At 46.3% G+C, this 15,329-nt stretch overlaps 1 protein-coding gene across 2 annotated transcripts in view; it reads left to right on the top strand.

Moving 5' to 3' along the window:
• The window catches only part of PFAS (phosphoribosylformylglycinamidine synthase), a 41,580-nt gene that overhangs the window by 16,927 nt on the left and 9,324 nt on the right, over positions 1-15,329 (top strand). For both annotated transcript variants that reach the window (XM_068244024.1, XM_068244025.1), the window contains exons 12-26: positions 261-334; positions 432-588; positions 695-756; positions 1,349-1,510; positions 1,591-1,701; positions 5,685-5,816; positions 5,901-6,131; positions 7,316-7,496; positions 7,593-7,676; positions 10,109-10,264; positions 12,863-12,982; positions 13,077-13,222; positions 14,175-14,385; positions 14,472-14,563; positions 14,647-14,761. In XM_068244024.1, the coding sequence (XP_068100125.1) occupies positions 261-334; positions 432-588; positions 695-756; positions 1,349-1,510; positions 1,591-1,701; positions 5,685-5,816; positions 5,901-6,131; positions 7,316-7,496; positions 7,593-7,676; positions 10,109-10,264; positions 12,863-12,982; positions 13,077-13,222; positions 14,175-14,385; positions 14,472-14,563; positions 14,647-14,761 (2,034 nt within the window). The remainder of the gene's footprint in view (positions 1-260; positions 335-431; positions 589-694; positions 757-1,348; positions 1,511-1,590; positions 1,702-5,684; positions 5,817-5,900; positions 6,132-7,315; positions 7,497-7,592; positions 7,677-10,108; positions 10,265-12,862; positions 12,983-13,076; positions 13,223-14,174; positions 14,386-14,471; positions 14,564-14,646; positions 14,762-15,329) is intronic.

The raw sequence follows: 15,329 nt of genomic DNA, 5'->3' as shown, positions 1-15,329 counted from the left end.
CAGAGAGGGGCCTGGATGGGGGAGTTCATAGCAGAACCACAACACTGAAGAACTTGGCAGCCTTCCAGACACAGGCCTGACAAGTCTGACAAGAGAGAGATAAGTTGATTTATTACAGAGATGGTGATAGTAGAACGTGCTGCAGTAAGCCAGAACACATTAGAATAGCTTTTGGAACTTGTAGGATGATAAAAAAACAGGGTGCAATTTTTGTTACGGAGTCTCTTTAAATATTGTTGTTGGTGTCCTGTGTCTGTCAGGAATGCATGTAGTGAAGATCGGGGGTCCAGTCTACAGAATCGGTGTCGGTGGAGGAGCTGCATCATCCATTCAGGTGAGAAGAGTCCTTTAAAATTAGCTATAGAGATAGGCTAGCCTGTTTGGCAAAGCCATGCATGAGGAGCAAATAATGACTCTCCATACTTCTCCAGGTTCAAGGAGACAACGCCAGCGAGCTGGACTTCGGCGCTGTGCAGAGAGGAGATGCAGAGATGGAGCAGAAGATGAATCGAGCGGTTCGGGCTTGTGTGGAGAGAGGAGAGAAGAATCCTATCTGCAGTATTCATGACCAAGGAGCAGGGGGCAATGGTGAGTCTATAGCCAACTACTCAGTAGTTGGTTTTGATTTGCACATGCTTACTGCTTTTCACTTCTGGCTAAATCTCCTGCCTCACTCACATCGTCCTCCACACAGGTAACGTCCTGAAGGAGCTGAGTGAACCCCAGGGAGCGATCATCTACACCAAGAACTTTCAGGTATGAGTGGCATAAGATGAAGGTCCTCTGAAGGTCAACTAAACTATGTGATCCTGTAGTCATTCACTGCCCCCCTAGGCTGTTTAGTATACAGTTCTACTATCTCTGGCATGTAGCCTGAGTACTAGGTTAGTAATAGTAGGAATGAACCCTGGGTACTACTAGAAGTAACTGTCTTATCCAAAAGTAAAAGTAAAAAAAAAAAAAAATTATCATGGTAACTTGTGATTTGTAACTAATAAATAGCGTTGGTGCTTTTATTCTGGACCACGTGGTTCGGAACCCGAACAGCCGCATTCAGCACCAGACAGAATGACTGGGAGTGTTCCGTTTTACCTCTGATGCTTCCTGATTCCTAGCTGGATGGCCAGAGTATAAGAGCTGAGTGGAATGCACCCTGTCCTGCTGTACGGTGCTGAATGCAACTGTTCGGATTCCGAACCACGTGGTCCCGAATTTGAACACAACTACTACTTACAGTATAAATATTGAACATGTTGAGATGAACGCTTCATGTAAAAATTACTGCCCCGCCAGCCTCACGGATGGCCTGGCTCTGGTTGTAGTGTAAATGCTTTTCTTCTTCTTGCAGTTAGGGGACTCCACCCTGAGCGTCCTGGAGATTTGGGGTGCAGAGTATCAGGAATCCAACGCTTTACTTCTCCGTCCGGACAATGCGGAGTTCCTGCGCTCGGTGTGCCGCAGGGAACGCTCTCCTGTGGATTTTGTTGGCAGAATCACTGGAGACGGCAGGGTAAGTACCCACCTGTCTCCGAGCACCAACTTTAGCATGATTGGCCATCACCAGATGTCTAACCCTTTATGATCTTCCAGATTGTGCTGGTAAATGGGCGTGAGACAGATCCCGAACCCGACCACAGTGACCGGAATTCCGTCCCGGTGGATTTGGAGTTGGAGTGGGTGCTGGGCAAGATGCCCCAGAAGGTACAGATGATGCCGGCGGTCCAATGATTGTACCACGTGGTATCCACTACTTGTCTACTTGAAAATGGACCAATCAATTTAAACTGGGGTGGGACTTGGTTGGTAAATTTTCAAGCTGCATATATTTGCATAACATTTTACATAAATCTGCATGAACTCGGAAATATTTGCATCTCATTGATAGCTTTTTATTTAACGGCTATGTTCTATGTCTGTTGAGTGGAGCCATTGACTTGCTGTGTTTCTCCAGATCTCCCAGTCATCTGTCCTGGCTTCTCTTCCTGCCCTCTTTAGAGTTTCGGCTGTTCCTGCCACATTCTTGTTAAAGGGAACCCGAGGTGAGAGTGATACAGAAGCTGCCATATTTTTTTGCCTTTTAACAATACCAGTTGCCTGGCAGTCCTGTTGATCTTTTGGCATTAATAGTGTCTGAGTCACAACCCTGAAACAAGCATGCAGCTAATCTAGTCAGACTTCAGTCAGAACAGCTGATCGGCATGCTTGTTCAGGATCTATAGATTAAAGTACTAGAGACACAGTATTAGTGGGACAGCCAGACAACTGCCATTGTTTCAAAGGAAAAATATATGGCCGCCTCCTTATCGCTCTCTCGCCTCGGGTTCACGTTAATGTCATGTAAATAAAGGTTTGCAACTCTGTTAAGGTGGGCATACACTTATAGATTTGCAGCAGATTCGACCATCAGATAGATTCTTGGCAGATGCCTGTCAGGTTGAATCTGACAGGAATCTTATCTGGTGTGTGGCACACACTAGGAACAGATTTCCAATAGATTTCAGAATGATTTCTATTGGAAATCTATCTAAATGCATTATTGGACCATTCTGCCTAGTACACACCATACAATTTTTTGTTATGCTGGGCGTACACGGCTCGTTTTTTATTATCAATCGAGCCGCTGATGGCTCGATTGCTAATATCCGACGTGTCAGATCACCGCGCCGGATCGATACCGCGCTCGATCCCCGTGGGCGGAAAATGGAAGAAACGAAGCGCAGATAAGGAATTGCCCGCGGGGACGAGCGGGAATCAATGCCTGCGCCGGCATCCAGCCAGCGGCTCGATTCCGGTGCACAAACGAGTCGTGTATGCCCAGCATTAAGGCCCATACACACGTCTGATTTTTTTTTTTTTTTTTTTTAAACGACAGGTCGTTTGGACGTCCCATTGTTCAGTCGTCCGGACGTCAAATCAGGCGTGTGTACAATCCGTCGTTCGGCTGATAAGACTGGTCTGGAGTGATCCGTTGACGTCCGGATGACTGAACGACGGGACGTCCAAACGACCCGTCGTTTAAAAAAATCAGACGTGTGTATGGGCCTTTAGATTATTTTCTGTAGAGACTGGTCATTATCTCTGGTGCATTGTCTTCTGGTTATCTCCTGCTGAGTAGAACAATGCCTAATTCCTAGGCAGATAGATGGTTATATAGATAATTTCCAACATTTTGGAAATTATCTATCTGGCAGATAAATCTAATGCTGAATACACACGGTTCTTTCCCGCATCGAATGCGCCGCTCGATTCCCGACGAATCGATTTCTGAGCGCATTTCGATGATTTTTAGGTCGATTGCCATATAAAGTATGGCAAATCGACCTAACGATCCATCGAACCGCGAATCGGACATGTCATAATAAATGAATCGACGGGAATCGAGTGCGGGAACGAACCATGTGTATCCAGCATACTGCTGGGGATACACTATGCGATTTTTCAGTCGATTTACTGTCTGATCTGATTTCCGATCGATTTTCTTATCTTTTCTTATCAATTTCCATTCACTTCTATGAGAAATTGATCAGGAAAAACGATCGAAAATAAGATCGGACATGTCAGAAATGATCTATTGAACCATCTATCTGCTGAAAAAAAGCATATAGTGTATTCCCAGCATAATACACAGCATAATACGCACGGTACAATTTTCCGTGCGATAGATGGATCCAATAGATAAAATCCGTCATGTCCGATATTGCTCCCTATCGTTTCTGCGCTCGATTTCTCATAGCGGTGAATGGAAAAAGATAAGAAAAACAAATGAAGATAAGAGACTCGAGTGCGGAATCGTGCGGGAAAAACGATCGGGTCGCAGAATCGCACGGAAAATCTTACCATGTGTACCCAGCATAACAGGAAATTGTATGGTGTGTACCTAGCATTAGATCCAATGCAACTCTATGGGCCATCGATCTGTTGTCAGCAGCAGATCGACCTAGATTTCCCATTCTGTCAGATCAAATTGATAGAAATCGGCCGCAAATCGATCGATCAATTTGAAAGAATCGATTTCCAATCAATCGATTCAATAGAATCGATCGATTGATGGCTGAAATCAATCGTTTTTTCGCCTTCCTCTGGATCAACAGGGGTATGTGGGGGACGGGCTGGAGTTGTACTTTGTACTGGTTGAACTCGATGGACGTATGTCTTTTTTCAACCAAAATAACTATGTAACTATGAAATCAACCAAAGTATGAGCCCCTTTAGGTGTGCAGAACTGAGAACATGGACAGGCAGAAATCTCACGCCCACATTTCCAATCCATCTGTTCTGGGCTCTATTCATGAGCACTTTAGTGTATTGGGTGTTACCGTAGCATTCTTGTTAAAGTGGACTTGATCTCTTGCACAGGATAGAAGGAAAACATAGAAAAATGCATCACTGTATGTATTTGGAGAGTTTAGCCTCTCTCTAATTCCCCCTCATCTGTGACTGATCACAACTGTAATTTGATCTCCCAGCTGTGTTAGCTCAGTAGTCTCATCTGCCATGACAGAGCAGCTAATTGGTAAACGCGGGATGTTAATGTCTGCTTCCATGAAAGCAGGAAGTAGAAAACTGCAGATTTATTGCAGGATTTGTATCAGCTGTAACAAAATGAAGATCTGGTGAAGCACTGCTTCTTTTTAGCAAATAGATGTGCCTCGGTCCAATCTGGCAGCACTCCAGAATACAATTGCTAGAATAAAGGTCAGACCGGCACCATCCGTAGAATTTTATGCTCTTTTATGCTCTTTAATGATGCTAAACAGCCATAGTAGCGTCGTTTCGAAGTATCAACTCCTTTTTCAAGCTAGGCTGGATATCAATTACAATATAAAACACACTCAACTGTTTTATATAGCAGTTGTTACTGTATATGCTATATAAAGCAGTTGAGTGTGTGTTATATTGTAATTGATATCCAGCCTAGCTTGAAAAAGGAGTTGATATTTCGAAACGTCGCTACTATGGCTGTTTAGCATCATTAAAGAGCATAAAATACTACGGATGGTGCCGGTCTGACCTTTCTTCTATCAGCTGTAACAAAGAAATGTCTTACTTTAACCTCCCTGACGGTAAGCCCGACCTACGCTCGGGCTAGCCGCCGCAGAGGATCACATGGCCCCGGGAGGATTTGAAAAAAAAATAAAAATCTGCTGTATATGCACTTGGCTAGCTAACTATGTCCCCCAAGTTTCGCCGCTCTCAACCCATCCCCCCCCCTTCCCTTATTGCTGCCATAATACATACCCCCCAGGGATCCCACGATGGCGCAGCCTCCCAATCAGCTCCAGGCTTCCCTATGGGGAGGATCGGGACTGCGCATGACGTCGATGACGTCATGTCCGATCGTCGCCATGGCGACAAGTGAAGTTGAATGGTGAAGCTGCGGCTCTTGCGGGATCACGGAGGGGTAAATCTTGCCAGCAGCGATCGGGGGGTTTAGTTAGGTGCGGCGGGGCTTGGGGGACATAGCTAGCAAAGTGCTAGCTATAACATGAACACATTTTATTTTTTAAAAATCCTCCCGTGGACGCAGCCTCTGAAACTGCGTACCGCCAGGGAGGTTAAAGGCTATTATGCTGTTGCTTATCTTTAAATTAGTTTTAAATGAGTTTGAGTCAAATGCCCCCCTTGATACGTCTTTTTATTCAAGTTAGACATTTTTTTTATTTTATCTATTTTGTGTGTTACAGGAGTTCCTGCTAGATCGGGTTAGGCCTGCCCTGCGACCTTTGACCCTCCCCAGCGGGCTCACCATCAGACACGCCCTAGAGAGAGTCCTCCGGCTGCCCTCTGTAGCCAGCAAGCGATACCTGACCAATAAGGTGACGTCTTACAGAACCCCTCTAATTGGACAGCCACACTATGATGCCTGTGTATAGTCTGCCTCACTCTCTCTTCATCTGCAGGTGGATCGCTCGGTCACTGGCCTTGTGGCCCAGCAGCAGTGCGTGGGTCCCCTCCATACCCCGCTGGCTGATGTGGCGGTGGTGTCGCTGTCTTATACTGACACTGTGGGAGGAGCTACCGCCATCGGGGAGCAGCCAATCAAAGGCCTCCTGAACCCAGCGGCTGGGGCACGAATGGCAGTCGGAGAATCACTTACCAACCTGGTGTTTGCTCTCACCACTGACCTGAAGGCAAGTCCTTGTCCTTTCTATAGAGACATCTGCATTATATGCTGGTGGATTCTGTTAAAGGAAATGTTGTGTTGTTTTTTTTTTCTCCACAATTTTCTAACATCTAAATCCAAATATCGTAGTCCATGATTTAACGTGATTTAAAGGGGAACTGAAGAGAGGTATATGGAGGCTGTCATGTTTATTTCCTTTTAAGTAATACCAGTTGCCTGTCAGCCCTGCTGATCCTCTGCCTCTAATACTATTAGCCATAGCCCCTGAACAAGCATTCAGCAGATAAGGTGTTTCAGTGGCTCAGACTTTAAAGTCAGATCTGACAAGACTAGCTGCATGCTGGTTTCTGGTTTTATTCAAATACTACTGCAGAGAAATAGACCAGCAGGGCTGCCAGGCAACTGGTATTGCTTAAAAGGAAATAAACATGACAGCCTCCATATACCTCCCTCTTCAGTTCCCCTTTAACACGAGGAGAACATACAAACTCCTTGCAGATAGTGCCCTGGCCGGGATTCGAACCGGGGACCCAGCACTGCAAGGCCGGAGTGCTAACCACTGCCTCCACTGCATTCCTCTTTACCAGCTCTGTGCCTCCATTGTCCCCCTCTGTCCCCCCCCCCCCACACACACACACGCACACACACGCACACACACGCACACATGCACACACACACACACACACACACACGAACACACACACACACACACACACACACACACACACACACACACACACACACACACACACACACCACCCACAACACACACACACTGTGTCACCTACATCCCCTCATCATTTTCCTATGTGCCATCTCTGTCTCCACTATGTTCCTCTGTCCCCCTTTGTGCTTTCTGTCCCAGAGCTTGGCCAGAATGTGCTGATTTTGCTTACGCAGTGCAGCTGTGCTGGTTCACGGACGGAAGCTCAATGCAAACTTTCAGAGGGTCCCAGAACTGAAAATATAATAAATCTACGCAGAATCTGGAACTCGTTATAGAGTATAGTGTACCCCAGAAAAATGTAATTTTACTAAGTTTAATAAAACTTAGTGCCTACCGACAGTAAGTAGAGGGCGTTTCAAATGATCAGTTTATGAAATACCTTTGACAGACTAAAAATAATGGATGTCACATCGTAATGCTATCGCTGTTTTTTGTCTTTGTTATTAATGTTACTCCTCCCACAGGATGTGAAATGCAGCGGAAACTGGATGTGGGCGGCCAAGCTTCCAGGAGAGGGCGCTGCGCTGTATGACGCCTGCGTGGCTATGTGCGAGGTGATGGCGCAGGTTGGCATAGCGGTGGACGGCGGGAAGGATTCTCTCAGCATGGCGGCCAGAGTTGGTGCGGAAACAGTGAAGGCTCCAGGTGAGGATTACGCTGGGACGGCCTTCCTATGTTTCTACTGTTGTATCTCCTATGACTGGTCCTCTTTCCTGCTCTAATGTGGTTTGACTTCCACAGGGTCTCTGGTGATCTCCGTATATGCTGTGTGCCCCGATATCACTGCCACCATCACCCCAGATCTCAAGAACCCCGGAGAGAAAGGTAATCGCCACCCAATCTAAGATAGACCACAATCAGCTCAGAGCTTCATACACTGGCTTAGAGGCTACCTGAGGTATATTCAAAAAAACATGGACACCTTTGTGTGTTAGATGTTTTGCTGCTCTATGCATTCTGCTCTACTCATCGTGCGTAAGTCTTTGCGCACGTTATTCTGATTACCGCAGTTTAGTGAATATACCCTTATGTGAGGGAGCCGGTCTTGTAGCTCACAGGAAGTAGAGTATGAACAGATTGCAGAAACTATTTGTAACCGGAAGTAAGTCTCTAAAGGTCATAAGCCTGCATGGAGAGCTGATCAGAAGCATGGAGGATTTTTCAATATGACAATAACATCCAAAGATAAAACTTATAATTTATACTGATCAGTTTGACAGTTTTCAGACTTTGTCTTATTCATTTGTGGGTTTGGTTGCACTTTTAAATGATATAGCTTTTCACAATCTGTTGAGCTGCTCCTGCCGCCTGTCCCCCCCCGTATACATTACCTGAAGCTGGCTCCGGGTCCTCTTCTCCGCGCTGCACCGCATCCCAGCGTACACTGTGTCACTCCGTGACCAGGAAGTTCAAATAGAGCGCAGGAAGTTAATGTACGCTGGGATGGAGCAGGAACAGAGCGGTGCAGCGCTGAGAAGATGGCCGGGAGCCAGCGTCAGGTAATGTATACCTGTATCGGATCGGCCGCCGCTAGCGACGCGCTCCCTACCCGCGGGCGATCGACGGTAATTTCCCGCACGGAAATCGGATCGGCGGCTGCGTTTAGCACGAACGATTGGCAGCAGATTCGATCCCAGTGATCGAATCTGCTGTCGAACGGCGGCAAATCGGGCCAGTGTATGGCCAGCTTTACTCTGCTCTGCCTGATTTGTCCACCTATCACTATAGAATGTGCATTATCTCAGCATGAGAATTATTGGCCAATCAGAGCGGAACAGAGGTGTGGGAGGGGAAAACAGGAGGGAAAGAGGCTTCAGCCAATCAGGCTGCATTAGTTAAGTAGAGAAGCAAAAAAGGACAACCCAGCATGCCCTGCAACTTCCTTTTTGTGTACCAAATTTTTTGTGAACCAAATAAGAGTCAGGTAAACTGGAAATGATCATTTATCAACAAGAAAAGTAATCGTGATTTTAACTTTTGGGTTGCCTGGTTACTTGTTTACCAGATAAGAATAAATAATTGTTTTTTTATTTTATGCCCGACAGTTACACTTTAAGGAGAAGGTTGGGGACAAAGCAAAAAAAAAAAAAAATTCAAAAAGCCCTTGTAGTTTTTGGAAAAAAGGAAAAATCTTTAAACTCAGAAAAATTACAGTTTACAAAACATTTTTTCTTTGCATTTTCAAAATAAATGTTCTCAAACTACAAGGTCTTTTTTGCCATGTGTCCACGATTCCACTTAAAGAGAACCCAAGGTGGGTTTTAAGAATCTTATTAGTACACAGAAGCTGGTTCTGCACATAATCACCAGCCTATGTTACTATCCTGTCTCCCCCCCCCCCCTCTGGCTGCACTCTGCTGTCCCCCATATATCAAACCGCCATGCTAGTGACATGCAGCGTGTCGATAGCAGACTGTTTACATGCACACTGTCGCTCTCCGCCGCTCCCCCGCCTCCTCTATAACACCGCTCCCCGCCTGCATCCCTTTCCTCAGCTTGCAGAGGCAGGGAGGGAGGAGACGCAGGCGGGGAGCGGCGATAGAGGAGGTGGGGGAGTGGCGGAGAGTGACAGTCTGCATGTAAACAGCCTGCTATCGACACGCTTTGTGTCACTAGCACTGCGGTTTGATTTATGGGGGACAGCAGAGCCTATGGGGGGGAGACAATATAGGAACAGAGGCTGGTGATTATATGCAGAACCAGCCTCTGTGTGCTAATAGGATTCTAAGAACCCACCTCGGGTTCTCTTTAACATACATAGCAATTGTGGTGGTAACAGCATGCATGGGGGCTTTGCTTTTAACTGCTAGAGTCGGCATGGAATTAGGCAAAAATTACGTGAAATAATGGTTCCTGATGACGCTTAAAAAATGAATTATGATTTTATGTGGAATTTTGCATTACAATTTTACATAATAATTGCAAATTACAATGCAAAATTACGAGTATGCCATATTCTGTGCTCATCACTACTTGGATAACTAAAGTGAATACGGTTATTCCAAAATGTAGTAAATCCATACACCGTTGTGAACGAAGAGTTATTATAATAGTTTTTGTATAGCGCTTTTCTCATGTAAGACTCAAGCGCTTGCGAGGCACCCACAAGCCCGCACTCAGCAGGCAGTAGCAGTGTTAGGGAGTCTCGCCCAAGAAACTCCTTACTGAATAGGTGCTGGCTATGTCAGAGGCAGTACACTAGTCACTGCTGGATAGTGTATGCTGTTATATTTAGTGTGGCCTCTTTCTGTGTGCAGGAATCCTCTTGTATGTTCCTCTGAGCCCTGGTCGGCACCGGTTGGGTGGAAGTGCCTTGGCGCAGTGCTATTCACAGCTGGGAGAGGAGACCCCTGACCTGGATGACCCCCAGACGCTGGTGAACTGTTTCCAGGTCACTCAGAAGCTTCTAAAAGGTGAGACAATGACCCGTGTCCAGATACTTGCCAATGGAGGACGTCCTGCTTGGCTTATGTTGTGTTCATGAAATTGGAACACCAGCACCTCCATAGACAACAAATCTAGGATATTGTAAACCTTGTTCTCAATGCTGATCGGAGAGGCTGAAATTTAAAGAGGAACTCCAATGAAAATAATGTAATAAAAAAAGTGCTTCATTTTTACAATACTTTCGTATAAATGATTTAGTCAGTGTTTGCCCATTGTAAAATCTTTCCTTTCCCTGATTTACATTCTGACATTTATCACATGGTGACATTTTTACTGCTGGCAGGTGATGTCACTGGAAGACGTTGCATGCTTTTTTTGGCAGTTGGAAACAGATGTAAACAGTTATTTCCCACTATGCAACAAGGTTCACGGACAGGAAACTGGCAGGACCATGATCCTCACAGTTTCCTTCGGGAGGGGTTTCACCACAAAATCAGCTATCCAGAGCCTCCTGATGATCCGTTTGTGAAAAGAAATAGATTTCTCATGTAAAAGGGGGTATCAGCTACTGATTGGGATGAAGTTCAATTCTTGGTTACGGTTTCTCTTTAAAGAGAGTCTGAAGCGAGAATAAATCTCGCTTCAGACCTCATATATAGCAGGGGCATGTGTGCCCCTGCTAAACTGCCGCTATCCCGCGGCTTAACGGGGGTCCCTGTCCCCCCAAATCCCCTCCGTAATGCGGGGGAGCGCTTCCTGGTTGGGGCAGGGCTAACCGCCGCAGCCCTGCCCCACGCGCGTCTGTCAGCGCGTATCTCCGCCTCTCCCCGCCCCTCTCAGTCTTCCTTCACTGAGAGGGGCGGGGAAAAGGCGGCGATGCGCCGCTGACAGACGCGATTGGAGGCAGGGCTGCGGCGGTTAGCCCTGCCTCCAGGAGCGACCAAGTCTGAGACCAAGTGTTGCAGTGGGGGGTTTGGGGGTGAAGGGACCCCCGTTTAGCGGCGCGATAGCACACACGTGCCCCTGCTAACTTTGAGCTCTGAAGCGAGATTTATTCTCGCTTCAGGGTCTCTTTTAGCTCCTTATCAGCCAGGCCAGTGTCCAAGTGGGAAATGCCCAATCCCTATTTATTTTAATGTGACAATTCACAATGGAAGTCAAGGGTAGAGTTTGGCTGGCGACTAATTTCTAGCCTTACAGATTGCCCAGCAAGCTCATGATGAACCAGAACTCCTAGGAGTGTGTAAGGTGCTACAATGGACTAAAAAGCTATGCAGATGTTTGCCTTAGAACAGAAGTTATTTGTTATCATTCAGGTCGGAGTGAGTATATGAGGTGTCCCACAATGCATCACTGCTGAATATGCAAATCATCTCTTTGATGTCCCTGAAAGCTAAACACACCTCCAGAACCTCTGGAATGCAATGATGTGTCAGCTTGTTAATAGTACAGAGCCACACTAATCCAACAGGCATACAGACTGTTTCGGTTCGGTGAATACTATTCAGTGCATGGCACGGATTAATGTTGTTCTATGGGGGGCTTTTCATGTAGCCACCTGTCTGTGTGGAGTGCACCTGAGCAGTAGTCCGTACATCTCCCCGGCAGGAGATATACTCACATCTACCAACTACAGCTGCGGCCAGGAGCACGCCCCTCACGTGGAATCCTTGAACTGTGTCCACTGTGGACAGTGATAGGGCATTCTACTGCAGACCCCTGACATCCCCCCCCCTCCCCCCTCCCCACACCCCACCCCATACTGGGTTACAAACCTCTCTTCTGGAACTTCTTGCCTCAACACATCTGCCACTCCACCCACACCTATGCTTGGGATAAACAATGAGGTTTTTTGGGGCAGGTTTACTTTCCGATCGATTTTTCCGAATGTTTTTCTAATCGATTTTTCCATTCACTTCTATGAGAAAATCGATCAGAAAAACGATCAAAATCAGATCGGACCTGTTGGAAATTATCTATTGAGCCATCTTATCTGCCAAAAAAACCTCATGGGGCTTGATTCACTAAACTGTTAATTCATAGCACGGCCGCGCAAATTTGTGGTTGCACGCGAAAAGCTAGTGTGACCGTGCTATGAGTTAGCATGGTTTAGTAAAGCAAGCCCCATGAGTTTTTGGCAGATAGATGGCTCAATGATAATTTCCAACAGGTCCGATATGATTTCAATCGTTTTTCTGATCGATTTTCTCATAGAAGTGAATGGAAAATCGATCAGAAAAACGTTTGGAAAAATAGATCGGAAAGTAAATCTGCCCAAAAAAAAAACTCAGTGTGTTCCCAGCATAAACTTTTTTTTTTTTTTTGCACAACCTGAAAACTCACCAAGTATATGTTCTCTCTCTTAGGACACCCTGGCAACTGACAACCATTATTACCCTTTAGTCTCTCATGCTGTTTAATGTGCCTGCAGCTCATCCACCGTTATGTAAAAATCTGTAGTTGATTTGTTCACTGCATCAGTTGTACTCCACCACTGTCTTGTGTGTACTGTTGTATTGTTTATATTGTATTGTCATACCCTGCATGTTGTTGTACAGTGCTACAGTAGATGATGGCGCTATATAAATAATAATTTCTACATGCTTTGTTTCCCTCTTTATCAGATCGCTGCCTGAGCGCTGGGCATGATGTAAGTGATGGCGGTCTGATCACGTGTCTCCTGGAGATGGCCTTCGCTGGGAACTGTGGTCTGGACGTTGAGTTCTCCTCTCCAGATACAAGCGGTAAGAGTATTCCCAGCTCGTTGCGCCTCCATATCTGGTGTCCTATCAGTCCTTGTATAGGAATAGGTGTAATGTTACTGTTTTGTCTGTCCAGCACTGGATCTGTTGTTTGCGGAGGAGTTGGGGCTGATCCTGGAGGTCCCGGAAGTGTCACATGACTCTGTTATAGATCGGTACCGAGGGCGTGGCCTGCAGTGTGTGAAGATCGGATGCACCCAGGGGAGCGGTCCCAAGTCTACGGTATGTTAGCAGTAAACTGATAGAACCTGTATAATAGCTATACAAAAGGCCTTTAATATCTGAAAACATTCTGCCACCTGAAATTCATATAATATCAAAGCAAAGTCCTCTCTGCACTCTGTTTAAAGAGAAATGTACCATATATTTCCGACCATAAGTGGTGGGGGGGGAGGTAAGTGTGACTTATGGTCCAAATCTAACATGGGACCAGGGCAGTGTGTTCAAGTGTGTTCGCCTCTGTAAATCTTGCATCGCCGTCTCCATGTCCTGTGTGTCCCTCTCCATATCCTGCCCCCCCTCTCCAGGTCCTGCATCCCGGGGAACACAGAATAGACAGGGAGGCAGAGCAAGGGGGACACTGGACAGAGTGGGACACAGGATGGACAGAGGGGGACACAAAAGGTACATGGGGAACCAAAGAGATACAAGGGATACATAACAATTTAGGGGAATTGGGGTAAAAGAGCCTTAAGACACCCCTTCACCGTGGACCCACCAGGATTAGTATATTTTTTTTTTGGAGGGGGGGGGGTTTGTCCACAAAACCTAGGTGCGTCTTATGGTCTGGACGTATTATTTGTGTGTGCGGCCGGAGCAGCGGGGGAATACAGAATCAAACTGTCTACACTTAGACTGTTTTCTGCTTATTTTATCCACCCCCATATCAGCATCATTGATCTGAGCATTATTGATTTGGATACTTGCTACATTTTTGGAAGATTTGATTGTGGCTCATATATGTGAGATGGGGATTCAGAGAATCGAATCCAGAGCCATATATAGCCTTGTGGTTAGGGCTGTTGTGGACTGGTAACCTTTAATTCACCTGCTATTGGTGACTGGTCACTGACTGTTTTAGACACCGGGTTAGTGGAGGGACTGTTTAAGTGGTGATTGCTTTGACTACTATAATGCTATATAAATGATTTAACTCCTGTCTTACTGCTTTCAGGTCAGAGTCTGTGTGAACGGGGAGGAAGTGCTGCGGGAGGAGGTGGGGACACTACGAGCCTTGTGGGAGGAGACGAGCTTCCAGCTGGAGCGTCTGCAAGTCAACCCTAGCTGTGTGTCTCAGGAAGAGGCGGGACTTAACCAACGGGCAGGACCAAAGTATCACCTGACATTTAATCCCAGTGAAAAGCTGCCCCTCCTGGCTGAGATTGGTATGGCAACAGAGAGGGGACTTCAAGATGTATTTGTACAGAACAACCTACATGGATTTACTAAACACGTGTGGTTCTCTTCACAGGTTCCTCCCAGCCCCGGGTGGCTGTTGTGCGTGAGGAGGGCAGTAATGGGGACAGAGAAATGGCAGCGGCCCTGTTGATGGCTGGATTTGAGGTAACAAGGCTATCCAGTCAGTAACGTGAATCACCAGTGTCTCTCATAGCTGAAATCACTCATGGTTCTTCTGTATTCTTCAGGTCTGGGATGTCACCATGGAAGACCTTCTGTCTGGTGGCTCCGCCCTGGAACTCTTCCGCGGTCTGGTCTTTGTTGGCGGCTTCAGCTATGCTGACGTTCTGGGCTCAGCCAAAGGTAAACTGCTTCCTGGTAGGCTGAGATTCTATCAAGTGTCAAAAGGGTGTTATTGAATGTCACTGTAGTTAAAGCAAGCCCACCCCTAACCCTAAGAGCACCATTCTCCCCAAACCCCTAATTTGTTTTACTCACCTAGACGTCAAAAGTTCTTATGTCGCACAAGTGCTTCTGGCCAGGTGTCCATTATCTTCTGAAGGGGAGTGAATAAACCCATAGGCTTGGCCTTCTACTGTCACTGCTGGGAGAGGTTGAGCTTTATGCCACTCCCTCCTTTTGCCACTTTACTGGAAGTGAAACATGACAGTTATATGTGCGTGGGCACTCTAACTGGTCTGCAGCTTCACAGCCCTATATACAGAAAGCTGTGATACTTTGTGTTCTGATACCTTTCCTCTCATAGACAGCATTATGCTTTTCAGCAATTTGTGCTACAGTAGCTCTTCCGTGGGATTTGAACACTCTATATGCTCATCAATGAGCCTGGAGAACCCATGACCTTCACCGTTGTGTTTTTTCTTTTTTGGACCACTTTTGGCAAGTACCACTCCTTGCATACTGGGGACTT

The sequence above is a fragment of the Hyperolius riggenbachi genome, chromosome 7, assembly GCF_040937935.1.
Source record: "Hyperolius riggenbachi isolate aHypRig1 chromosome 7, aHypRig1.pri, whole genome shotgun sequence".
NCBI lineage: Eukaryota > Metazoa > Chordata > Amphibia > Anura > Hyperoliidae > Hyperolius > Hyperolius riggenbachi.
The sequence above is the reverse complement of the archived record's forward strand: the minus strand, read 5'-3'. Positions and strand labels throughout refer to the sequence as shown.